Source organism: Thalassophryne amazonica, chromosome 14 (assembly GCF_902500255.1).
Source record: "Thalassophryne amazonica chromosome 14, fThaAma1.1, whole genome shotgun sequence".
In the NCBI taxonomy this organism is placed as follows: domain Eukaryota; kingdom Metazoa; phylum Chordata; class Actinopteri; order Batrachoidiformes; family Batrachoididae; genus Thalassophryne; species Thalassophryne amazonica.
Window position 1 is genome coordinate 20,134,842 of NC_047116.1, and position 27,884 is coordinate 20,162,725.

The 27,884-nt window shown below is 43.3% G+C and overlaps 1 protein-coding gene across 1 annotated transcript in view; it reads left to right on the forward strand.

Moving 5' to 3' along the window:
• Positions 1 to 4,672: 4,672 nt before the first annotated feature.
• Positions 4,673 to 27,884, forward strand: part of irs2b (insulin receptor substrate 2b) — a 24,309-nt gene continuing 1,097 nt past the window's right edge. The window contains 2 exon segments of the mRNA XM_034187284.1: positions 4,673 to 5,019; positions 5,021 to 8,096. Coding sequence (XP_034043175.1) covers positions 4,897 to 5,019; positions 5,021 to 8,096 — 3,199 coding nt within the window. The 5' untranslated portion in view covers positions 4,673 to 4,896.

The following is a 27,884-nucleotide window of genomic DNA, read 5'->3' on the forward strand; positions in this document are numbered from 1 at the left end:
GTGCTGGAGCCTATCCCAGCAGTCATCATTATTATTGTTATTATTAAAACCTGTAGTGCAATAAATGAAATTAATGTCTTGCATGTTGACATTTATGTCTGTGGAGCAACAAAACTGTTTGGTGTGACTTTATAGTTCCACTGAAATCAAACATCAAACAACTGTTTATAGCATTAAGTTCAGTTTAAAAAAAAAATCGAGCTGTATTAAACATGGTAAGCACTCTTCTCACCATTATTATGTCTTACTAGTGTGTTCCCTGGAGGTTACCGTTACTTTACATTGACACTGATACTTACCAAAGGTGGGCTGATAATGACATTATCATCATTATCATATGGGCTGATAATGACATTATTGGCCCACCAAAGTAGTGGGCCGATAATGTCATTTTCAGCTCACTACTTGCAAGATTTTTTTAAACTTTTTTGAGCACTATTGGTCATATATTGCACGCTACAGGCATGTGGAAGGTCAAGATCCAACATCCAAGAACTCTTGTTACGGATCAAAGCAACCACCAACCAGGATCTAAGTTCAGCAGTCACTGCCAAAGTTTTCAATGAAAGGATAGTGATCAGGATCAAATGTCAGGACCAAAGATGAGTGACAAAGAACAAGGTCATGATCAAAGATAAACAATCAAGATCCAAGCTCAGCGACCGGGTCGACCTTCCAGCCATCAGGATTAAAGCTCTGAATCAAAGATGGGCGATCAGGATCAAAACTTGATATCAAAAGTGACCAGGACCACATCCCATCCATGGGGATCAAAGCTCTGAAACAAAGATGGGCGATCAGGATCAAAGATTAACACATCAAAGCTGTTAATATTTGATGTTACATCTTAGTTCAGTGACCAGGATCAAAGCTCAGAATGAAAGGTCAGTGATAAGGATCAGAAGGAAATGTTAGGATCAAAGATGAGAAATCACAATCAAAGATGAGTGAACAGGATTTAGGTTCAGTGACCATGACAAAAGGCCATTCATCAGGATCAAAGCTCAGGCTTAAAGATTGATGCTCAGGATAATGGTTCAGAACTGAAGTTCATTCATCAGGATCAAAGGTCTTGATCCCAGAAGTGCAGCAGGTTGTGATTACTACTTGGCTAGAGACTGCTTGGAAACGGCAGGAGCTGTGAGCATATACCTTCACGTAGAACCTGGAGCATTGTCAGGAAGGGCATCTGGTGTAAAATCTGTGCCAAATCCCTTTGTGGAACTGTTTGAGATCTGCTGTGGCAACTGTGGTAACCCAAACAACCAGAGGTGGCTGAAGTGGGCAGAGTCGTAATATATTGGACATACAGTGCAGTAAACAAGAGAAGAAAAGCAAAAAGAGGCAACATAAATAACACATGTAATAAACTTTGAAATCACTATGTTAAAATCTCCATTTTCTAAATTGTGTCCCTGCCTTGTTTTCTTATATTTTAGCCACGCCCACTGAAGACAGGAAAGAGGGATGCAATATAAAGATGCAAGGAAGGAGGGAGCCCTTCTTATAGACAAGTCCAAAAACAAATATTTGTAATAGAATTACATCTGATGGGAAATGATATATGTGGCTTTAAGCACCAGCCTGAGTATCTGATGACTAACAGATTGCTCATAAAGGGGCGTATCTGTCCATTAAAGTACTTCCTGGAAGGACCTTCTGGCATACACTTTGTTATGCCTCCTTTGCCCTCCACAATATTATAAACAAAGATGCCAATAAGCCATCATGAAAATTTCCTGACAAATATTTTCTTTTATGATATTAAATTAAATTGACTTTTCTAAGACATGCACCTGGCGTTATGAACAATCAGCTTTTTTATTTATTTGGCAGTAACTTTATGATCTAACTTGTTAGCTGCTGTTGAAGTGGGAAATGTCAGAAATTAATATTAGAAATTAAGTTTAAAAAAAGCCTGGGGCTCACAAAGAAGGCGGGTGAACCTGACAGTAAGTAATACGACCAGAAACAACGAAGCTACCATGAGCCCAAATGCTAATCTTATGTTTGACATTAGCATTTTCTTGAAACCAGTAGTGTGTCTCTGTAGCATGAAGGTAGCAGCCTTGCAGACAGGAAAGCACTGGAGAGGGTCATGAGGGCAGCAGACAAGACTATTAGGGCCAGGCTGCCAACCATTGGTGAACTGGCAGAACAGCGCTGCTTGTACAGGACAAGAAGGATAATCAGGGACACTTCACATCCCTTTAACAATCTGTTTCTCTCCTGCCCTCGGGTAGACGGTACTGTAGCCTGAGTTGCAAAACATGCAGATTCAGGGACAGCTTTTACCCAACCGCCATAAGACAGTAAAATACAAAAAGATAGAAAGAACTGTGCAATATAGAATGTGGGACATAAAATACACTGTAGTATCTGGTAGCAACTTTATCCTTGTAGCATCTGTATATGTGCAATATCCCGTGTCCTTTAATTATTTATTGTACGTTGTGTATACACAGCTACAGAGACAGTTATCGATAGGGTTTTTAAAAGCTATACTAACCTATACTATCACACACATTGGACTGGTATTCTGTGCTTTTATTCTGTGTTTTTATCTGTTCATTCAGTGCAATGATATTTCATTCTGTGACAGCATCTGTGATTTTTTTTTTTACTGAATGACAATAAAAACGAATCTACGTCAAATCATCACCATCAGCTAGCAGCGCTAGCACCATTAGCATCTCATTAAAATCACTTGTTGTCTCGAGGAGTCTCAGCTGCAAGAAATGTGTTCTGAGACCAGCAAAGAAATCTGCTATACCTGAGGAAGGACCGCAGATGAAGAACACATTAAATTTGAACAAGGATCCGGTTTAAATGGTGGATCCTGCTATTAATCTTTCATCTTTGCTCACTGATCCTGGTGCCTTTCATCTTGATTCTGCCATTGAGCCTTGATCTCAGTTCCTGATTGCGCTGTTCCTGTCATCAGGATCAAAACAGTTGAGATTGAAAGTCAGGATCTACACATGGAACAGATCAAAGCAACTACAAATCAGGATCGACATTCATTAGTCAATATCAAAGCCCACAATAAAAAGATAGTGATGAGGATCAAATGGCTGGTCCAAAGATGAGTGATCAAGAACAAGATCAAAGATGAATGATATGAAACCAAGTTCCATGACAAAGACTACATGTCAGGAATCAGGATCAAAGCTCTCAATCAAAGATGATTGATCAGGATCAAAGATTACAATCAAAGATGAGGGAATATAGTTATACTTCAGTGCCCAGGATCACAGCTCCAAATTAAATGTTAGTGATAAGGACCAAAAGCTAAATTTGGGATCTAAGATGAGTAATCACAATCAAAGATGGCTAATCAACATGTATGTTCAGTGATCAGGACCAAAACTTATTAATCTGGATCACAGATCAGGATTAAAGGTCAGTGATCAGTAGGAAAATTCAGGTTCAAAATCAGTGATCAGGGTCAAAGATTTAGGTCAAAGACAAGGGATCAGGATCAAAGATCATGATCAAAGGTGAGTTATCAGGGCCTATGTTCAGCACTAATGATCAAAGGCCAGTGATCAGGATCAAAAGCCTGGATCAAAGATGAGTGATCCAGATCAAAGAGTTAACAGGACCTAAGTTCACTTACCAGGACAAAGTTAAATAATCAGGATCAAAGCTTATGATAAAAACTCTGTGATCATGATCAAGGATCACGTTCAAATGTCAGTGATCAAGTCCACAGTTGAGCAATCAGGATGTAAGTTTAGGATCAATGATGCAGGATCAATGACCAGGTGACATTTGGCCAGGACCAAATGTCACAGAATCAAAGGTCTGGATAAAAAATATCAATTATCAAAAGATATAACATGAATAATCAGGGTTGAAAGTGAGCAACCAACACAAAGGTAAGCAATCACAATAAAAAACATTTTAGCAATTATGATCAAAGATCACATTCAAATATCAGAGCAGCCATTTTGCTTTGTGTGCACCTGATCTTATCAGATCTCAGAAGTGAAGCTGAATGGGTGCTGATTAGTATTTGGCTGGGAAAGGGCTCGGAAAGAGCAAGGGTTTTGCATGTTTCTTCATCCAGTGTAAAACTTGTGCCAAATCCTGATGTAGTTCTGCACTGTATCTGCAGTGGTGACCCTGAGCAACTGGGTGCAGCTGAGAGACAAACAACTAAAAATGAAATCACAGGATGTAAGGTTAGAATCAAAGATTAGGCTACAAAAAATAAGATCTGTGTGTGATTTGGCGCTTTTCTATTTGGGTGTGACAACCAAACCCGGTCTCCCTTAATATGACAACTGCTGATTGAAGGAGTGGCTAAAAAAAAATAAAAGCCCATAAACGCTTCATCATCCTTTTTTAAATTTTATTATATTTTATTTTCCACGCGCTTACATTGACGACCAACAATCATGGCGGAAATGTAGGCTTGTGGGTCAAGAGTCGATGCTTTTGATCGGTGGCGGATCACACAGCGGGGCAGACTTTCTATAAATAAAAAGCTTCAGGCTGAACGCGCTGAAACGAGTCGGAAGGGGGCGGAGTGATAGTAGGAGGGATTTCCTTCGCCAAGCCTTTCCACCAATCAGCACAATGAGCTGCGGGAGCCACGCCCACCGCCCGTGTGCGTATTTTTTTCTCTCCTACTTTTTTTTTTTTTTTTTTTAACTGAAGCCGTGGATGTGTAGTTCGTCACACGCCGTTTCCCCTCCACGGTGCCGGACGGCAGCAGCAGACATGTGTTATTTATCGCTCAGCTGTAGAAGACAAATACCGGCTGTGGAAACGAAGGCTTAAAAGAATTAGAGGAAATTAAAGGAGCAGCTGTGCGGAGAAAAAAAAAAAAAAAAGAAGAAGTAGTAGTAGAAGAAGAAGGCGCGTTTTTTGCTGCTGTTGTTGATTAGAATGGCGAGTCCGCCGCCGACGGGAGAGCAGCCGAACGCCACCAACACTGTCAAGAAATGCGGCTATTTGAAGAAGCAAAAACACGGACACAAGCGGTTTTTCGTGCTGAAAGAAGCCGGGGAGGGAATTCCCGGCGCGGCTGGAGTACTACGAGAGCGAGAAGAAATGGAAAAACAAATCGGCCGCCAAGAGAGTTCTTCCTCTGGACTCCTGTCTGAACATCAACAAGCGGGCGGACGCCAAGTACAAATATCTGATCGCACTTTACACCAAGGATGAGTACTTTGCGGTGGCGGCTGAAAACGAGCACGAGCAGGAGAGCTGGTACCGGTTTCTGACGGATTTAATGGGGAAAGTCTATGAAGGCGGAGCGGCGGCGGCGGCGTCCAGCTCCGCGTCCTCACTCGTTGGCTTAGACGAGGCGAGTTACGGCTCCATGACGCCGGTTACCGCCGCCTACAAGGAGGTCTGGCAGGTCACCCTCAAGTCCAGAGGGCTGGGACAGAGCAGGAACCTAACCGGGGTGTACAGACTTTGTCTCTCCAGTCGGACCATCAGCTTCGTCAAACTGAACTCGGAGGTCGCCTCCGTCATTTTGCAGCTGATGAACATCCGGAGGTGCGGCCACTCCGACAGCTTTTTCTTCATCGAGATCGGCCGGTCGGCGGCCATCGGGCCCGGGGAGTTGTGGATGCAGGCTGACGATTCGGTTGTGGCGCAAAACATCCACGAAACCATCCTGGAGGCGATGAAAGCCATGAAGGAGTTGTCGGAGTTCCGTCCGCGCAGCAAGAGCCAGTCGTCTGGCACCAACCCGATCTCCGTGCCCACGCGGCGGCACCTCACCCACCTTCCGCCCAGTCAGACCGGGTTGCCCCGCCGTTCGCGCACCGACAGCACATCTGCCACCTCCCCCGTTAGCAAGATCGCCTCCTGCCGCATCCGCGCAGCCAGCGAGGGCGACGGCACCATGACACGCCCCATGTCCGTGACAGGGAGCCCCCTCAGCCCGGGGGTCCACAGGACCCTCCTGAGCAGATCCCACACCATCACAGCCCGCCCCAGTCGGACATTTGAGTCATCGTCCCTCCAGCACAGTAAGTCCATGTCCATGCCTCTGTCTCATTCCCCACCCGTACCCGCGCCCAGCCCGGTGTCCTCCTGCCCGGACACCAGCGCCCCCCGCCCCTCAAGCTGCAGCGCCTCCTTTTCGGGGTCCCCCAGTGATGCCGGTTTCATTTCATGTGAGGAGTACAGCTCCAGCCCAGCTGAAGCTCGGGACCTCAGGCTACCTCTCGCTCTCCGCAGCAACACTCCCGAATCCCTCACCGCGGACACCCCCCCATCTCGGGATGGGAGTGAGCTGGATGGCTACATGGTAATGGAGCGGCAGAGTCAGAATGGTTATCGCTGGTTACCAGAGCTGGACATGGCTTATCGGAAGCGAACGTACTCCCTCACTACCCCCTGCCGGCAAAGGGGACTCCCCCAAGTGTCTTCAGCCTCCCTGGATGAGTACACGTTGATGAGAGCCACTTACAACACTCGCAGGTGTCACGCCGCCTCTCCCAAGGGAGCGTATCCTGAGGACGTATCCTACAGGGACAGTGGTTATATGCCGATGATGCCAGGTGTGGCACCTCAGTCGGCGAGGATGAAGGACGATGCCTACATGCCCATGAGCCCCATGTGTGTTTCTGCTCCAAAGCAGATCATCAACCCCCACGGACACCCCTCTCCAGCAGCGCTGCCCGTGCAGACAGATTTCTCTGGGAGTGCATCTCTGGAGGACAGTGGCTATATGCGCATGTGGTGTGGAACGAAAATGTCAGTCGAGAGCAACGATGGCAAAGTTACTAACGGAGAGTATCTGAACATGTCTCCCGTCGACCCTCTGGTGTCTCTCACACCCCCGGACTACATTCTCAGCCCCGTGGGAGGAGATCCCCGCCCCCCTCAACAGCATCACAGACAGCCTTATTCGTGGAGCTCTTTACCCCGCTCCCTTAAAGGCCCGTTGCAGCGCAGCGGGCACACGGACACAGACCAGTACGTGGTGATGAGTTTACAAAAACACCCGATAGCAGAGGAGACCAATTACTGCTCTGTTTCTCCGGGTCCACCTGGAGCTTCTTCCTCTGGTCCATCTCCTCTTAGAGCGACTCGGATAGATGGGGGTCTCTCGCACCGGGGCAGGGCGACTCGACCGACTCGCCTGGCTTTGGAGTCTTTAAGAATCCTGCCATGCATGAGTGAACACCCGCTTCCTTCAGAGCCACGCAGCCCGGGCGAGTACATCAAAATAGACTTCAGCGGCGCTGCACAAAACCCAAAAGCATCCACTTTGTCAGAGATCCCCGAGTTCTTGCTCAGTGAACAGCCAAGGTCTTCTCCACTCTCAGACTATGTTAATATTGATGTCAGCTTGGATCAGCGTGAAGGTTCCTCTCCCTCGGAGTACCCCAGACTGCTGACCGCCCGCCAGGATGCTCACGGAGCTGATGAGGGTAAAATTATAGAGGGAGACTCGGAGGAGAGGGGGAGAGTGGAGGAGTACCCCTTTCAACAGCAGGTGAGCCTTGCAGTTCCAGCTGCTCCAGTCAAGGATGACTACACCGAGATGACTTTCAGTGCGCTTGCCCCTCTTCCTCCCCTTTCCACCAGCCCTGCTGCATGTGTGCAGAGACTCAGTCTGGACAATATTGTTGACGCCGTACCCTCTGGGCCAGTTGACTCTTTTCTCTTAGGTGGTCCCTTATTGTCCGTCACCCTCATGGACCCACACAGAGGGGCTAAAGTGATCCGTGCAGACCCTAAAGGGCGCCGGCGGCACAGCTCAGAGACCTTCTCCTCCACCACTACCGTTACCCCCGTGTGCCCCTCTTTTGCCCGTGACCCCAAAAGGCACAGCTCTGCCTCTGTGGAGAACGTGTCTCACCCCGTTTGCCACTCCGACAGCCCCGAGGAGGAATACGGCAGCAACAGCCCCATGTGCAGGGAGACGTCTGCCGGTTACCAGAATGGACTGAACTACATTGCCTTAAACCTGATGGAGGGAGGCCTGGCGGGGTGCAGGTTAGGGGGCTGCGACAGCCTGCTGGCCTTTAAGACGTCTTGTGGCTGCAAGGGAGGCGTGAATGGCTTCAGCACAAACCCGTACGCCACCTTGGGCTTCAAGGAGACTGCCACTGCTGTTAAAGGTGAGTCCCATTTATAAAAAAAAAAAAAACCTGTTTACATATACAACCTCATTCATTCAATAGGATTTCATTCATGAAGGGAGTGGTGTTTGGGCTTGAGAGCCGCCTACGGGCTGCTATGTACTCTGCAGAGATAATCGTTGCTAAGCAGCATTTCAGAGTTCATTTTCTGTTACACGATGAGTACACTGATAATCTTTCAGACAATGGTAGAGGGGCACGCTGGAAACCAAACACAAAAAGCTTCACTCCTCTCGCCTCAACATATCTGTAATCCCTATGTTTGCAAGGAAATAAAAGTAGAAAGGCACTCAGAGCGCATACTTATGCCGGAGTAAAGGCGGCTAACTGTTATTAGCTCTGATAACTGATAAAAGAGTGGAGTAAGAACTCCTTTTTGTCCAACATCAAGTGATTTTGGTGTTTATATAAAGGTTTGAAAATGAAAGATTTAAAAATGGCGTGTTGCCGGATGCTAATATTGGGTAAAAATGTGTATGTGTGAGATATATATTAACTAGCAACATGTGTGTTACCGTACATTTTGCACACTATGGAAATTGTAAATTACAGAATCAGGCACTGGACCATATTGGAATTCTACTGCAGTGCAAACCTGTGGTCCAGACACGTTCATATTGGTAAAATTTCACAGTGTTTTATGAAACCCAAACTGTTACCCTAAAACTAATTCAAATCAAATCAGTTTTATTTATATAGCGCCAAATCACAACAAACAGTTGCCCCAAGGCGCCTTATATTGTAAGGCAAGGCCATACAATAATTACGGAAAAACCCCAACGGTCAAAACGACCCCCTGTGAGCAAGCACTTGGCAACAGTGGGAAGGAAAAACTCCCTTTTAACAGGAAGAAACCTCCAGCAGAACCAGGCTCAGGGAGGGGCAGTCTTCTGCTGGGACTGGTTGGGGCTGAGGGAGAGAACCAGGAAAAAGACATGCTGTGGAGGGGAGCAGAGATCAATCACTAATGATTAAAGAGTGGTGCATACAGAGCAAAAAGAGAAAGAAACACTCAGTGCATCATGGGAACCCCCCAGCAGTCTACGTCTATAGCAGCATAACTAAGGGATGGTTCAGGGTCACCTGATCCAGCCCTAACTATAAGCTTTAGCAGAAAGGAACGTTTTAAGCCTAATCTTAAAAGTAGACAGGGTGTCTGTCTCCCTGATCTGAATTGGGAGCTGGTTCCACAGGAGAGGAGCCTGAAAGCTGAAGGGCTCTGCCTCCCATTCTACTCTTACAAACCCTAGGAACTACAAGTAAGCCTGCAGTCTGAGAGTGAAGTGCTCTATTGGGGTGATATGGTACTATGAGGTCCCTAAGATAAGATGGGACCTGATTATTCAAAACCTTATAAGTAAGAAGAAGAATTTTAAATTCTATTCTAGAATTAACAGGAAGCCAATGAAGAGAGGCCAATATGGGTGAGATATGCTCTCTCCGTCTAGTCCCTGTTAGCACTCTAGCTGCAGCATTTTGAATTAACTGAAGGCTTTGCAGGGAACTTTTAGGACAATCTGCTAATAATGAATTACAATAGTCCAGCCTAGAGGAAATAAATGCATGAATTAGTTTTTTCAGCATCACTCTGAGACAAGACCTTTCTAATTTTAGAGATATTGCACAAATGCAAAAAAGCAGTCCTACATATTTGTTTAATATGCGCATTGACATATCCTGATCAAAAATGACTCCAAGATTTCTCATAGTATTACTAGAGGTCAGGGTAATGCCATCCAGAGTAAGGATCTGGTTAGACACCATGTTTCTAAGATTTGTGGGGCCAAGTACAATAACTGAAGTTATTGTACTTGGCCCCAAGACCAAGTATACAAAACCATTTAAAGATAAAGTAATATGGAAAGTTGCCGGGAAGCTGAGACTTTGCAACACAAGAAATATGCAGTGCCCTTCCAGAAATGTTGGTCAGTTTTGGAAGTGGAGGTTTTTTTTTTTTGTTATATATATACATTGTTTCCTTATTTCGCATACTTCACTGCGTACATGTAAAGATGTAGTTCTTACTGTAGTTTTTAAATATGAAATTTCTAATTAGATGTGGATGCACGTTCCTGAATCTGTCGAGCAGGTGGCAGCACACATACAAATGTGGACATTACAAAAGGTTACACACACACTCATCTTCAACTGCTTATCCAAGGTTGGGTCGCGGGGGTTGGAGCCTATCCCAGCAGTCACAGGACGTGTGGCGGAGTACACCTTGGACAGGACGCCAGTCTGTCACAGGGTCACATATAGATGAACCAACACATTCACACCCACACCTGTGGTCAATTTAAAGTTTCCAGTTCATCTAACCTGCAGGTCTTTGGATGTGGGAGGAAGCCGGAGTACCCGGAGAGAACCCACGCAAACATTTGGAGAACAATCAAACTCCACACAGAAAGGCCACAGGTGGGAATCGATCCCATGACCTTCTTGCTGTGAGGCAACAGTGCTAACCATTAAGCCACCGTGCTGCCCTGAAATGTTCCAAAACAGTGTAAGTGACAAAAGATTTTGGTATCACCCCCTTAAGTTTTTAACTCAAGTGAAGGTGCATGCTGCATCCAGCAGGTGGCAGACATACCTATCAGTTATTACATAGCCAACAAAGATGCTTTTCGATATGGTGCATCAAAGTTCATTCACTTTGTACCAATTATATGCCCTTTTAACTTGGAGAGTTTGGGATAAGAGAATTTATTGGTTCCTGAGTTATTGTTGACACAAGTTAGCTGCGATGGACTAACCCACCCCACCCAGTCAACACTTATTATTTGTAATCAGCGCAGGAAATAAGTGGTCACAGATAATTGAGTACTGGAAGCATTTCATTGGTAATTCATAGGGTGAAAAAAGTTGTGAATGCTTGGAGTTGGGTGTCGATTGTAGTGTTTAGTTAGTATTAGTCACCTACTGGTCACACCCTTTACACATCCATAAAGCTCAACACTGACATTTTTGACAGACTGTGTGTCGGTTGATCTGCACATATCACTGCAGAAATAGTCCTTCAACATACAAGTCTGTAAGACGGGGAAGACACTGAATTGTGCAAAACATTTCTACTTCTCGGCTGCAGGATAAAGGAACATAATCCAGAGTTTACCACTGGATGCTCCAATCTTTTTTTTTAAACCTTTTATTTAACATGGTGATATTTTGAAGGTTTTCTTAGATGCTGTTCTAATAATTTCTTTCAGCTGATTTGTGAATGTCTACTGATGTGTGAATGGTTTCCTCTGTCCTCCCCTCAGTGACGCAGTTTTATCCCACGTCAGTATTTAGAAGAAGAATAAAAAAAAAAAACATTAATTGACGCATCTACTGTATCAGTATTAAATACTGCAGGGTGGCAGCTAGTTATTATTTTCCTTATTGTTTAATTCGTCTATTTTTAGTTGATCACTTAATGGATTCATTAGAATATGGTTAAAAAAGTGCCTCTTAACAGAAGAGCAAATGAGATTTTCAGATTAATTTGTCAGTTCAGACTAGAACAAAACAAAATGGAAAAAAACCCACAAAGCTGTTGAAAAACATTAACATTTTTTAAAGATGTCCTAACTCATCCATCCTGTTTTCCCTTGAATTTATTGGAATCCATTCCAGGTTAGGTCCAATGTTTTCACTAATTTTCCAGGGGGAAAAAAAACAAGAAACAGGTGTATTTCTCTCTCTCTTTTTCTTTTTTTCTCCACTTACGCAGTACAATGCACCATGTGTTGGTTGTTAGAGATAGTTGTTGATCAGCAAGCTGGCGTCAGCGACTGAATGGTCCCCCCTAAAAAACGGTCCACCCTGCTTTCACTGCGCATGCGTCATCAGCCGCGGTTCACCGAGTATCACCTCGTTTCTGCTTCAGACTGCACTCCAGTCATCATCTATCTCTGTGACCGATATCTGAGGATTTGTACAACAATCATTTCCACATGAATTCAGGATTATTTCATTCATCATAAAAGATGGAGAAAACGATCAGAGCGCCACAGTCAGATGAGCTGCTAGCTGCTGTATTCACGACACCTCTGTCATTTCAAAGAGTCACCGGTTATCGCCTTGTTTCTGCTAAAAATGGCCTCGTTTCTGCTTAAAACTGACTTTAGAATGATTCAAGAGGTTTTACCTTGTCATCTGATGTTTAATAATCCCATTATTACCTTTGATCGTTTTGAGTGAAGAGAGTCAGACTCAGATGAGCTGCTGTAGTCCCAAATGACGCATGCACAGTGAAGGCAGGGCGAACCAATTTTTAGGGGGGGACCGTTCGGTCTGCGATACCAGAAGTGGTTGATGTGACGGTTTTCTTTTGTGAATGACTCTGCTCTGTGTTAGTCCCGCTTATCGCACATCTACTGTCCGTTGTCTTTGCGAACTTTGGTAATGTTGGTGGTGACACTGGAAGTGCCTCTTGCAAGTGAGTACTAGACCTGCACCGTATTGTATAAATGGCGAATTAATTCTATGAGTCACGGCGACATTACTTTTGGTTTTGCTTCTGCATCAAGTGACTCACTTGCGTGAAAACACACGGTTGGCGTCTTGTTATACCTTCGCGAGGCTGTGTATTTGTGTTATTTGCTGTTGAATGGGGCAGCACTTGTTTGAACCCAGGTGTGATATCACGGGATTTGATCACCCCCGGGAACAGCCTGCCATTGTGCAACACAAACACAGCACCACTTCACATGGAAAGATGGTGTATTGTTTATTTTTTTTTATTTATTTATTTTTTTCCATCTGCAATCATCAAAGCAGTTGCAAAAAAGCGCAGTTTTTTTTCGGTTCCTAGTGGAGAAGGGAAGATGAGGCACATGGCAGTGGTCATGTCGGAAGGTTTTAGCGAGATTTAATGTGTTTAATTATAATGGGGCTCTCCCCGGAAGTACAATTTTTGCATCATATGCTTTTTCATTTTACCCCTTTATCGCCCACCCTCAAACAAGACTACGCTGCCCAATTGAAACAGTGGCTACAATGTAAGAAAATCTCATCAGATTAAACTGTGCGCTACTTAAACAATCTATCCCGGTTTGATTGTTTTCACGCCAGCCGGCGTTGTCCCTGCATGTGCAATGGACAGAATTGTCCATAAAACTGCTCGGATGAGTTTGGTGTAGTTTCATTGGGACCGCCCCGAGCCGAGCGCAAGTCGAGTTGCGCTGGCAGGAAGGTCGGCAGAGTTCCCCTGAACTTTAAACATCTACAAAACTGGTACGAGTTCAATGACCTTTCCCGACCTTGGCATTCATGAGATGTCTTAAACTCGGAGCAGCGCCAGCACCCTAGTGGGTCGTGAATGTACTGCAACTGGGTCCATGAAAGGTCTTTGAAAATAAACAAATAAAAATGTCTTTTTCGGTTTAGTCTTTAAAAATTATTCATTTTAGAATGGTTAGTACTAAAGTTTAAAATTTAGGTTAAAAAAAATAATTATTTTAAAATTGTAATTAAATAAAACTCCAGGATTTAAATGATGTGCTGTTCTTCCTTTAATCTCACATGTTGGTCAGAATTGTGATTAAATGTTTGGGTGGTCCTCTGTGTTTTTAATTTTGGGACCGGCTGCTCCAGATTAGTCTTTCCCACACAACAATTTGCATTGTTTGTTAAATAAAACAATCATTTGAGCACCGAACGCCTGTCTGAAATCCAAAAGTGATGACGGTGTTTTGTGAGCAAGTTGTGAAATCCTTGTCAGTAAATGTGTCTTTGTGTTACACAATGGTTGCCATCCAAATATTACCTTTCACCTGTTTTTTTGCACCTTGTTGCTTCAGTGTCTTCTTGCGGCTCTAAATGGTGGGATTGTTCCACCTAACAGGGGCATGTTAGAAGCTGCTGCTGCTGCTGTTTGAAAATGAAGAGCGTTGTGTCGGGATCGTGGTGACGCACCGTTTGTGATGGTGAAACACAGGAGTTTAATTGGCGTGTTTGTGGTCTGGGACACAACTTGTTATCTCTTTGGTCGTTTTCTGGCTCTCATGCTGCGAGTGCAGCCGGCCCCCGACTTGGTGCGAATCATCGGGTTCCCCAGAAAAACAAGTGAGTCAGTTGTTTATCAATTGTCAGGTGCTGGGTTTCAGGACAGGAATGCGGGCAGTGTGCAAAGGTTGCTGGGAGAGGTGAATGCTCGCTTGTTTTTCCAACCTGGTGGGATGGACTCGCGTTGGCGGGGGCCGGGGAGGATACTTTTCTGTTTTTCTTTTTTTTTTTTTTTTTCCCAGCCAAGTTCACAAATAACATGAAATAACTGAGGATGTTGTCACGTGTGTCTGACTTGGTAAAAACACATTAAATGTCCACCGTCTCTTTGTGTTGTGTCACCCTTTAATTGTGTTTGGCTACTTTTGTTTACAAGAGGAAAGAAACCAGATTTTAGGTGTTCTAAGCCCCCCAGTAAGGACAAACGTCTCTGTAAGCTGCGAGTATAGAAGAGACGGTTGCGAAGGATGTATGGGCTTGTTTTGGTTTTTCCAAGTACGACAAAATAGACAAGTTGCTGGCAGGAAGGAGGGGGAGAGTGAGGGGGTGTAAGGAAGGGAGGAGAGAGAGAGAGAGAGAGAGAGAGGCGTCTTTCTGGTAAGAGCTGGCTGTGGCTTTCCTGGTTATATAAGACGTTTTGCGAAAAAGTGAAGAAATCTGAAGGATTAAATGATGTTCGCACAATCCAATCAGAATGGTGGGCTGGCGTCGTTGCGTTTGTAAAGGTGTGCGTGGGCATGCGCTCGCCTGTTTACTACAAAAGTGACCGGCTCTTCCACATTCTCTTATTGTTATCACTTTGGAAACAAAGTCCACATTCTCCACATGACGCTGCCTTGAAACGGGCAGATTAGGAATTTAAATCACCTGAGCTTGAAGCTTTGGCAGTGAGTGAGACGGAGCGCCACGCTGCTCCTTCAGCAAACAAACCCAGTACGACGGTGCGCCCTGTTTGCACGATTAAAAGTGGAAGCGATCTTCAGTCTTCATGTTGCTACATGCACAGCTGTGTTTGTTGACAGAATGTATGACCAGCAGGGGGCAGATTGGAGTTTATAGAAGGATCCTTAACTGCGTCCATTGTTTAATCTTAATCTCTCATTGTCCTCCGCCGTAAAATAAGCGGGACCATTGAAATGGACTCCGTCCATCCATCTATCTGAGTCCTAGATTTCTCTATTGGCCATTTTGGAGACTTTACTTACCTGTATCATATTGTAAATGGACACAAACGTGACGTCTGCGCATATGACCGTGACCCAGATTTCCAAGGTCATCTAAGATAACGGGCGACAGCCACCCACTGTCTCACCCCAAAATACCACATTTTTTCTCTCTATTAATTCTAAAGCTTATGCTTGCATTGAACACCTACAGCAAACTATGTATTCTGACTCCCTTTAGCACACTACATTTGCCCTTGAACCTCAGGGTCAAGGTCAAACATGCAAATGGATAAAAAAATAGAACTTTTTGGGTGTTTTGTTTTCTCAGCACAAAATTACTCTTTTAAAACCCAAATTTGTATTGAACACCGATAGCAAATCATTCATTCCAGCTCCCTTGAGCGAACTGCATTTGACCTCGGACCTTAAGGTCAAGGTCATGGATGAAAATTAATAGAAAACTACTCTTTGTACTCTTTTATTTGGCCGTTTTTCACAAATTTTTCACCGTTCCCTACCATGAAATAGGGGGAACCATTAAACTGGACTCCATGCTTCCATCCATGCTTATTTGTTTAATGTCTAACCACGCTGTATTCCCGTAATTAGAGCCCTCAGCCAAGTATTGGCTTGTTTATATGAAAAAAATTCTAATTTCTGGTAATTTTCTGTTTTCATTTTGGGCGGTTGACACCAAATTTCAACCTTAAAATAATCTCTGGTTGATTGATTCTTTCTTGTTGCCGATTTCAGCTGTTTTGTCATTTTTGTCCAACATTTGGCTTTTGATAGGTTTTTTTTTTCTTCTGTTATATGCCGTGACAGCAAGTTTGCATAGAAACCATGAAGTACAAGCACAAAGAACTGTGTCTTGAGCAGAAAATCATGGTCTTGGGTGCACTAGCACATGTGGAAAAGGTTGACTTTTCATACTAATTTAAAGCCGTATACCATTGTGTTTAAGCCTGAGGGTTGTTTGTTGAGTGACACATTTTCATTTCCTTTTGGGAAAAAAATAGCCATAGAAACAGTCACGATGTTTGAGAAAACATAAATCACAAGGTGGACTGATGATTAACGAGGTTGCTTTAAAAATGGAGAAACTTCTTAAGATGGAATGCCGCCACTTTGCTTCGTGTGTCTGTGTACAGGCACGCAGTGATCAACGCCATTCATCTTGAAATGCAGAAAAAGCGGCTTTGCTGTGCACAGACATGACAGAGGAGCGCGCCGATGACTGATCAATAATTACATTTTTTGTTAAAACGATTTTGATGAGCGTAAATTTTGTTCGTTTACTGTGACGTTGACTTGAGTTTTCTCTCGGCATAACGAGGTCCATTATGTTCCGTCACTGCGTTGATGCAGAAATGTTCACCTCCACATCACAATGCCTCTTTTGACATCACGCTACACGCGTGACGTCACAGTTGTGCTGAAGTCAATGATAACTCCACTTTCCACCGTTTGGACCTTGTGGAGTCCGGCAGCACTAACTGCTACGAGGCTAACGGGGATCCAAAATAAACACATAAACCTTAAAGCTTCCATGGGAGAGGTTAAATGACCAGGCAGAGGAGTTTGGGGGGGGGGGGGGGCAGTGAATGACTTGCACTCTGTTTAACGTTCAGTGCACGTCTTCTGTCCTTGCTGACGTTGTCAGTTTTTCGAACTATGAACCCGTGTGTGTGTGTATGTGACTCTTCAGAGAGATACAACCGACAGAAGACCACTCCCTTCCATCTCTGTATCTGCAGACTAACAGATGCACCGTTTGCTGTTACGGTTTTCTTTCTTTAGCTGTCTGGCTGTTCAGTCTGATCTTTGTTTTTTTGTTTGTTTTGTTTTTGTCACTTTTTCTTTTGGTTTGGGGGGGGGGGGTGTTTCTCGATATATATGGGCAGAGACGGAAGATAATACAGCATTTGTGCGGCTCGACTGCCCTCCCACTGCAGAAAGATGCATTTCCTCCAAAAATGCGTGTGTACTTTTCCTTCCGTACATGCATATATACAAGCATCAGCAGATGGCGGGTCAGCGAGTTTGCACCTGCCCCGCTAAGCAGCACTTACTGGTTATCTGGCCATTCAGAAGAGAGTGACAATACGCGAGTGACTGGCCACCATCTGCCACAACAACAACAGCGAGAGGGTGGGGGCGTGGCAGGTTGGACAGCGCCGTTTCAAGAAGCCCTTCCCCCTCTCTGTAGGCTCCACCCCTGTCTATATTAGTCTCTCCAGGCATTGGTTTCTGTTTTCTTGAAATCATGTGATCCCCCACCCCCTAGGCCCACACCTTTTGCTGTTTGCCCTTCCTTGTTGTGTGCCCTTTTCTGCTTTTCACAATCGACTCCACAGAGTGACGCATTAAGCAATTAGCTAATTATCCCGCTGATTTACAGTAAAGCCTGTAAACCTCATTTTTTGATACTTGGTTTACCTCAACAATCCAGCTGCATGTCTAGATGGCAGGTTTGGACGACGGATTTGAGATGACACTGAGTATTGTTTGTTTAGGAGCTGGTGGCAACAGAAAGTGCTATTAGAAGCAAAATGGTTTCATATTATGCATCGCTTCTTGGGAGTTGTTATGCCAGAATTTTGTCAGCCAAATAGAAAGCCAACTTTCTAAAGGGATGTACTTGAATCCCTAAAATAATGCAGGAGGTAATAAAGTAACTAATGCCTTACCATTGCTCTACCCTATGTCTTTGGTACTAGGTCTCTTCAGAGGATTCTTGGGTACTGCTAGATGACTTTGTGCCAAAGGAACAGTTACAGAGACACAGATGAGGTGTACCACTTGCATTGTGAGGGAATGTCGGCAATAACATTTTGGCCATGGAGTGCACATCTCTGGGCACAGTCCAGTGTGTAGGTGCCTTAGTGTTGAGGAGCACAGCAACTGAAAAATGCCAAGAGGATGCCCACAAGTCTCCTGGCTGTCACAGATGGGTAGCTTCTTTCAGGAAATGGGGATGGATTGGCCGTCTGCCTGAGTGTTTGCCATCCAGGACCCAAGGTGCTTTCACAACGTGGTGGATGTGGTGACCCAATCACATGCTTGCAGACCTGACCTGATTGTATACCTAATTAAAAATTGTAGATTTTTTTAATTGATTTCCATTCTTTACTATTGACTTCCACCTGTACTATTTAAGGAATAATAAAATGTGCTTCGAGCTCCTTTAGTTGAAGCTCTCGGCACATACAAGAATTTTGACTAACGCTAGAATTGGGCTTCCCTGTAATGCAAATGCATTGCAATGAATCTGTGCATAGACCCCAATGCAGAGAACCACAACGAAGGGTGCTTTGAACAGGATTTATTCTTCACCGTAGTTAACTAAAAAAACTAGCAGTAAAACGACAGGCAGGAGGAATAATCAAATCAAATGTATTAATTTATATAGCGCCAAATCATGACTGGTCGCCTCAAGGCGCTTCACAAACATCATTTAAAAGGCAGAATAAAATCAATTAAGATTAAAAAGACAATAAAAATTTTAAACATAAATAAGTAAAAGGAATAAAAGAAGACACACAGTTGTATAAAATACTAATGATAAAACAGGGGAAAAAAGTGTGCCTTCAATCTAGCCTTAAAAGTCTTCACAAAGTCCGACTGTCGGATCTGCGCAGGCAGATCATTCCACATAGCTGGGGCGCGGTGAGAAAAGGCTCTGTAACCTGTTGACTTTTTATTCACTCTAGGGACGCACAATAGGCCTGCACCCTGTGAATGCAGGGCCCGAGCCGGTACGTAGGGCTCAACCAGGCCGGCCAGGTAGTTGGGTGCCAGTCCGTGAACAATAGTCAAAATTTGGTTCTGGTCAGGCACACTGGTCCAAAGCCTGTCTGGGGGGCAGAAGAGTAATCATAAATCACGCGTAGCTCAGTAACGCGACTTCATAATGGCAACGTTCTTTCTAGGTGTTAGGCACACAGTCAGAGTTCACTTACCAGAGATTCTCACGCAACTGAGTCTAAAACAGCAGGCAAAAGATGGACGTCTGGAATGGCAGCAAAGGTCTGGAATGTGGAATCAAAAACCATGGAAACCTCAGCAAAACAGTAGACAAAAAACAAACAACAAAAAAAAAACCAAGAGTGGAATGGTAGCAACAGCCAGTAATTTGGAATGAAGAACAGTCTTGGACCACTACAGCAGTATAGAACCTAAAGCCCCTTTCACATCAGGCCAACGTAGAGTTGCGTAATGCAGCGTACTGACTACGCCGAGCTTATGCAGCCCTACGTGGCAATACGCTGAGGACGCAAAGGGGTCCGTGAGATGTACGCCGTGGACATTCGGCGTAGAGAACTGCGTCTAGTGCACTGTGCAAGTCTATGCAACACTCCACTACTGTATGCAAGCCTACGTAACACTGTGCTACTGTACGCCAGTCCAGTGAAAAATCCTTTTAGGTTTTTTGTCAGTACATACCTGATTTTATTCATCCTACTGAACTTTGCTGGCAGTGATGCTTCAAAACTACAGAAGAAGAAGAGGCGGGCCAAAACCACACAAGAAAAAGAGCTGGTGCTATTTTTCCTTAAGACGGTTGTTAACCCTGTACTTGATCCATTCCAAGTTGCTTATAGGCAGAGTAGAGGCACTGACGATGCCATTAACAGCTTAACCCACTTTTCACTTAAGCACTTGGAAGATCCTACTGCTTATGCACGGATTTTATTGGTTGATTTCAGCTCAGCCTTTAATACATTACAGCCATACCTGTTGTTGTCCAAGTTAAAGGAAATGAATGTTAACCCACTTTTAATCAGATGGTATCATTCCTTTTTAACTAATAGATTACAACAAGTTAGAGTTAATCAAGCTCTTTCGGTACTCAAATCATCAAATACAGGTGTACCACAAGGCTGTGTCAGTTCTCCTGTTCTCTTCACTCTTTATACTAATAACTGTACAAATAACTACTGCAATAACTTTGTTTTTAAATTTTCTGATGATACAGCTATTTTGAGCCTACTGCACAAAGATTCAAGTCCAACAAAGTACTTCCTTGAAGTGAAACACTTTGTGCAGTGGTGTGATGACAACCACTTGGTTTTAAATGTCAATAAAACCAAGGAAATGATTCTGGATCCAAGGACTGTTGGGGACCATACTCCTGTGGTCATACATGGTATTCCCATTGACCAGGTCAACTCATACAAGTACTTGGGGCTGCACATAGACAATACCTTCAGCTGGACTGCACATGTGGACAGTTTGTGCTCCCGATTCCATCAAAGACTTTATTTCCTTCGTAGACTTCGTTTGTATGGAGTCAATCAGAAAATTATGTTGTTGTTTTACCAGGCAGTGTTAGAGAGCCTAGTTAGGTATGGCATGACTGCCTGGTACGGCAATCTTTCTGTACAATTTAAAACGAAACTTAACAGACAAATTGATGATGCAATGAAGATAATCGGAAAGAAACAATATCAGTCCCTCAGTTCACTCTATGAAGAGTCTGTTTTGAAAGCAGCTCAGAGGATACTGATGGATTCAGTTCATGTTCTTCATGCAGAGTACACTCTCCTTCCTTCTGGGAGAAGGTACAGAGTTCCTCGGAGTAGACTGAATAGATTTAAAAATTCATTTGTCCCCATGTCTATTAAATTGTTAAACAATAATGTTTAAAATTGGAATTATGCAATATTTATGGTGTTTCTCCTGACTCCTGTCATGTTAATTTGTTATGGATGTGGTTGTGTTTTTATCTGTATTGTTTGTTTTCTCTTTTCTTGTAAGGCACCTAGCATGAGTCCAAGACAAATTTCCCTGAGGGGACAATAAAGTGTATCGTATCGTATCGTATCGTAAGAAGAGGCGGGCCAAAACCACACAAGAAAGTGACGCTTCAAAACTACAGAAGAAGAAGAGGCGAGCCAAAACCACACAAGAAAAAGAGCTGGTCCAAAGCTCCCCCCCTGCGCGCAACATACGCATCCATTTCTGCATAATAGATACGCAGCACAAAGCAACTCTACGTAGGCCTCCTGTGAAAGGGGCTTACCACAGTTTGGCAACTAGTACACATTCTAACAGCAGTTATAAAGGACACTGATGAATTAAAACTGTAGAGCGCTCCATGACTCAGCATGTCGGTTAGCTTGCTAAGCTAGCATGTAGATTGTTTGGAAGCAATCTTGTTTAGTTTGTTTGGACACAGAAATATGTTTTTTTGCTAATGTTATAATATTGGGTTATTAGACAATTTATTCAATAATTTAATCTTTAATTTATGACAAGACGTCACAGGTGCACTACCAAGATTATAGTTTAATTTTCATTTCTAATTCCTCATGTGACCATGGCCTTAGGATATTTCATTTTTTACATCAAGTCTCATGACTATAAAAACAATGTTCTACATATTCTGTAGAAAGTGAACTTTTCCAGTGAACTTTTATGACTAAAGATCACAAAAGGCAATTTGGATTGTGAAAGTAGAATTTTCCTTTATGACCCTGTTACTTCTAACTGATTACTTGTATAAAGTGCTTGGACGAGGAACATCTAGGTCCTTACTTGCATTGTAAACACACCGCTTGTGGGCAATCTGATACATAACCCTTTGAGTGAAATAGGGCAGGATGTTCCAGCGGAAGATAAAAACTCAATCAATCATATCCTCATTTAGCTGCTCGGTACAAAGGATTATTACATTCACTTCAGGATTAGACCATGTTGAGTAGCTTGTTGTTGTCTTGAGGTAGCAGTAGAGTAGTCAAGAGGTTGTCTATGGCGTGAGTGCACAACAGGCATCAACAAAGATGGTAATTTGTAACAGATTCTGACTGCAGAGAACCATTTATTCATAAAATCACTCATTCAGAGTCTATCTTATAATGCATTATAAATGCCTTTTCAACTCTTTATGGCCAAATTCTGGGTTTTAGCTCCTCTGGCATCTTCATTGTGGATACACGGGGCATTGATTTATATTTTATCACAGTTTAATCGGTCAATTAAAGTATCCTCAACATATGTAAGATGGTGTTATTGGTGTCTTAATTACCAGGAGAAGAACCTACTGGAAGTGTTGTTGTTAGAATGTGGAATGTAAATATGTTAACAATTCTTCAGTTAATTAATTGCCTTCATGATTGTTTTCACCCATGACTTGATTACTGTGTCACCATGACTGTGCAAAAACTTCGAGTTGTTATTATGAAACTTGAGGGAAAGAGAGTTTGTCAAGAAAGGTCCCATTAAGGATTAGTGTGGATCTAGGAAGGTTTTTTTACCATGATGATGTATTAATAATTTGATTTCTGATGGTGGTGTGTGGGGGGGGCTGTGAACTTTATTGTTTATAGATTAAACGATTACAACATAGGTTGGGATTGACGTTAGACGTGAACTGTTTTTGTTGTTCTTTTTAACCCTGCTGGTTTGATTTAGCCTTTGGCACACTACTGGGCTCTGTAGTGGTGCCACTAGTTATTTGTTTGGAGTGGCATTATAAAGGTGTGCCTTTTGTAATTTCATATTCAAAACTCTTGCTTAGATTTCTTCTTGATTTGCAGCTAGGTTTTGAGACCATTTGAGTGTTGGTCTTTGGTGGGCATCTCTTTAGGTCTCACCTTGTTTAATTTGAGATCAAGCGTGCAAGTTAGATTCCACCAGTGGAAAAATGTAGTGGAACACAGATCATTAGGAAGTACTGTGCATCCAGTAAGTATTCACAGTGCTTCACTTTTCCCACATATTATGTTACAGCCTTATTCCAAAATGGAGTAAATTCACTTTTCCCCCTCAAAATTGTACTCACAACACCCCATAATGACATGAAAAAAAGTTTTTGGAATTTTTTGCAATTTTATAAAAAAAAAACAACTAAGAAATCACATACATAAGTATTCATCGCCTTTGCCATGAAGCTCAAAATTTTTTTAATAAATTTGCAAAAATGTAAAAAAAACAAAACAAAAAACCTTTTTCAAAGTGTCATTCTGGGGTATTGTGTGTAGCATTTAGAGGAAACAAAACATGCATCCATTTTGGAATAAGGCTGTAACATAATAAAAAGGTGGGAATAGTGCAGCGCTGTGAATACTTTCTGGATGCACCGTATAATAGCAGATATACAGATGGTGTGTGCTGTTTTTATTATTGTTTTTGGTGAGAAATGGCAACGTGGAGGTCAGAGGTGACGAGTCAGTAACTACTAGCCTGGTGTTTGTTTGGTGAAACACTGCTGCAGGTCAGGGAGGAGTTGGCAGGGCAGGAATGTAAACAGCAGATCTGAGCCTGCTGATCTCTCACGGTATGTAGGCGGAAACCTTCCACTAAGATCAGTTTTGTTTTGGGATTTTTTTGCATGTTTTTTCCCTCCTGGTGCATCACAAAACCAGTTTGTGATCATCTTCCTTATGGGTTGTCACCATTCAGGAAGTGTTTGTGCGTGTATGTGCTGGTAGTTGCACTGGACGTTTTTGTCAGTCGTGCACCTCTGCAATACACGAGCGTGATCAGTCGACATGGGTGCATGTTTACTCTGCTTCTGAGGCATCGACAGGGGGCTGCTAATATGTGCCTGCTAAATTTACCCAGTGAGAACTAAATAAAAAGGAGCCCAGCCTGGGTGGACGGGACAGGGGCCACCAACGTGTGTTGTTTTGTTGGAGGGACCCCTTCCCCTCTTTTTTTTTTGGGGGGGGGGGGGGGGCAGTGTCATTGGGTTCATACCCTGCTGGATCACACTCCCCTCAGTAATGTAGCCCCACCCCCAAATCTCCCTACGCACCCTCTCCATTCTCTGATCAGTATGTGAATAGCCATCATTGTGGATGTGTGGAAATGCTCTCAAAAAGACCAGGCACAGGCCGGTGATCACATCATTCAAGGCCGTGCATGGTGCTCTCTTTAAAAGAGCAGAGTTCTTTCCAGCTTTCACCTCATGAATGATTTATTCCATTGAAAGAATGTAAAAACATTCATTATTTGTATTATATAATGGCTAAAGTAGATCCTTGTCATTTGATATTTTATTAATTTATAAACAGAAAAGGGACTTCCATTTTGGTGTGCATCACTGGTGCTTTGACATCAGCAATCCAACACGAACGTTAAATAGGAGTTCAAAATTGTTCTCAGTCAACTTGGAAAAACAGATGTAGTCCTTGATTACCCCCCCCCCCCCACCAAAAAAAAAAAAAAGACTTTGTGTACTTCCTCAGTCCAGTGAAAATTTGCGTCAGAAATTTGTCCAGGTTTTCATCCTAACAACTCTTCATGCCTCCAAACGGCTTATGGCGTAGTGGATGTTTTGTGTGTGTTAGATGGATTAGCACCATCAGTTAGCTCGTTCTAATAGTCATCCGTCAGCAAAACAAACTCCGCCATGTTTAGCTAAACGCCACCCCCACAAGTGTGTGTGGGCGGGGTTCGCAGTGTGCAGTGGTACAAAACGTCTGGAACCAAATTTGCATGCTAAATGCAACACAACACAAATGGGACAAATAATCCATGTCACGTGATATACAAAACACAAATCAGATGACAAGGATCCACTCAGCCGTTAAATAAAGCTGCATAACGAGTAGAGCCTAACCGATATGGATTTTTTTGAGGCCCATGCCGATAATGATATTTGGATGAAAAAATGCTGATAATTGATAAATCGGCTAATTTGTTGAAAGCTGATAAATTAGCCGATATTATTATTGTTTTTTTTTTTTATGAATAAAATGTACTTTTTTTGGACCCTTAACAAAAAAGGTATGAGCTAAAAGCTGAAGCTTTGTCCTCATATAGATTAAGTTTATAACAGAGAAGAATTTTCAAGTTCAAAAAATGCAATAAAGAATTACACCTTTGTAAAATTAGCAAATACATATCCTTAAAAGAGTTGTGAAATACATCTGATCTTGTACCTCTTGTTGCTGCAACTTAGATATAGGTTCAGGATAAGGATATAGATCCTTATAAACTTACTTGTATGCTTTTGTCAGCCGATCAGTACAGTGTGACGGCAAACTACGGGGCGGTGATGAACACTTTTAGGGGTGTAAGCAGCTCTCAGTTGAATGGAGTCAGAGCTCCATCTACTGGACAAACGGTGCAAGGACATTTTACTTTGCCGACACAAACATTATTTCAGTAACTGTTCTGTTTATGAGAAATTATCGGCGTTGTATCAGCAAAATTTCGGCCGATAGTGAGTACTTTGAAAAGGGCTTATATCGGCCGATATATCGGTCAGGCTCTAATAACGAGGATAAAATGGTTAAAATCTGGGGAAGTTTGATGGACTACATGAGTGAAAACCAACTTTGTTTTTGCTTATGTAATATCCCATAGACCACCTTACCACCTGCTGAAGCCTGCCACCTACTGCATAATTACAGGAATATTGGACGGATGATGGAAAGTAGGAGCAAGTGCAGTTTTCAGTGAGAGAGTCTGACCAATTCGGCAAAGAAATACGCTGAATCAAAGAAGTGAACGGTTATTGTCTGATTGTTTCACAGTGGTTATGATCTAAAACTCAAATAACACAGAAGTCCACACAACCCTGTAGAAAGGATTTTGTATGAATGTAGCTGAAGCAGACACTTGATTTTGAAGTTACAGCTCAAAATGTCAGTTTATTTTGTTTTCAAAGCCTAAATCTGGTGGTTATCAAGGCAACTTCTGCTTGTCATGAAAAGAAAGAGAACGGTGCATTATGGTTGACGTACAGATGTTATTGGTTTAGTATCGGTTTGAGAATGGTTGTTAAACTATGCTAGTAATGTCTTGTCCCAGTAGAAGTGGATGTAAGTCAACAGAAAAGTAAAGTTTTGCACTCATAGATGCAAAGAACTAGTCGTGATAATGTGACCAATTATAGCCAGAAGGTGGGATAAGGAATTTGACAGGACAGAAGTCAAAGATGTTCTTGGAACCTCTGCACAAAGAGCTTCAATCTTCTCATCTTACCATGTCCTGTATAGGCCATGAAACCTATTGGAGTTTATCCCCAGGTTCTGTAGCGTGAAGTGAATGAAAGTCTACAACTCCCCCCCTGGACAGGAGACCAATTGGATGCAGTTGAACACATAACTTCACAGTGGTCCAAAATGCCTACATCACAAACGGTCTTCCACGTCCTAGATCTGTCCCTTCATTTTATGGTACCACACCAAACTCGACCTTTCCTAAACTTCATTTCATTACTTGTCCATCCTGCAGATGAACATGAAAACGGAGCCTTCCTGGTGGGGCTGTTTATCTGCACCTGGTTCAGACGTCAGCTGTTACTGATGTGATTCAGCTCTGCTTCCCGGCAGATTTCAGTCATTCTCACCCAGGTGTCTGCCTCTGCAGGCCGTTGACGGGCTCAGCTCAGGCCTGGCCGACAAGCACACATTCACATTGTTGTGGACTGTTGGTCCCATGACCTCACTGCATTCCCGTTCCCGTGTGTCAGGTTGATTCTGTTACTGTGGTTTTCCAACTCCCCCCTACCACCAACACCTCCTCCCAACTGTTGCTATTTTGCCTCCTTTCTCTGAAACGTTCCTGGCAATGATGAGACAGCCTGTAGTCATCTCAGAGAGCCTCCAGAGAAGAACCACCTCCAGGTTTTTTATTTTTTATTTTTTGTTTAAAGATGTGGTGCCACATTTTGCATTTGAGAAATCTTTTGGGAACTAGTAGAATTAAGTCTGCCTTTCCAGTGTAAACAAGTGTAGACATTTACTGCACTTAATATCGTGCCCACAACTATGCGTGCCAACTGATTAACTGAAGGCAAAGTCATTCATCTCAATGGATGGTGTCTCATTAGTGCCCCCTAGTAGTGATTATTGGATGATGGATGCACTGGAATGGGATGCTTATGGGAGTCCTGAGAGTGCTGATACCTTTGCAGGAGAATGAATGTTCAAGTATCGAGTGTTCTGGTACTTCTGGTATTACTGTAAGGTTGTGAGACTTGGATGCTAACCAGTGTTCTAAGGCAACGACTAAATGTTGTTGATACAAGGTCTTTTTGGAGGTTCCTTGGGTATCACTGGAATGACTTTGTGTCCAACAAGTGGTTACTTAGGAACACTAAGATGAAAAGTTTGACTTACGTTGTGAGGGAGCATCAGCTGTGACATTTTGGCCATATGGCGCTTTTCTCTGGGCTGGATCTAGTAGGCAGGTGACTCAGTCTTGAGAACCCCAGTGGCTGGAGAAAGTCATGAGGACACCAATACTTCACCTGGCTGTAGCAGATTGGTTACTTTTAAGCGATGGGAATGGGCTGGTTGTCTGTCTGGGTGGTTGCCATCCAGCACCTAAGGAGCTTCTATGTTGTGGTGACTGCGGCACCTGCGTGCACTCCCAGACCTGACCTGTTACTCTTGTGCAATTTGATCAAGATCAAGATTCTTGATGTTTTGTGGTTACCACGTTCTCGCTATAAAAATGGTCAGTACGCAAAATCGAAATATTGGTGCACTCCTACTGTTGCGTTCGGGGTTTTTTTCCAGTATATATGGGGATTAAAAAGAGGAGAAAATTAAGTGTGATGTGTTGGTTTCCTTTTGAGAACAGCAGCTATGTCTGGTTCAGTGAAACCAGCTCTTGTTTTCGTTGGCGAGCGGCACCCGGAGAGAGCGGTCGG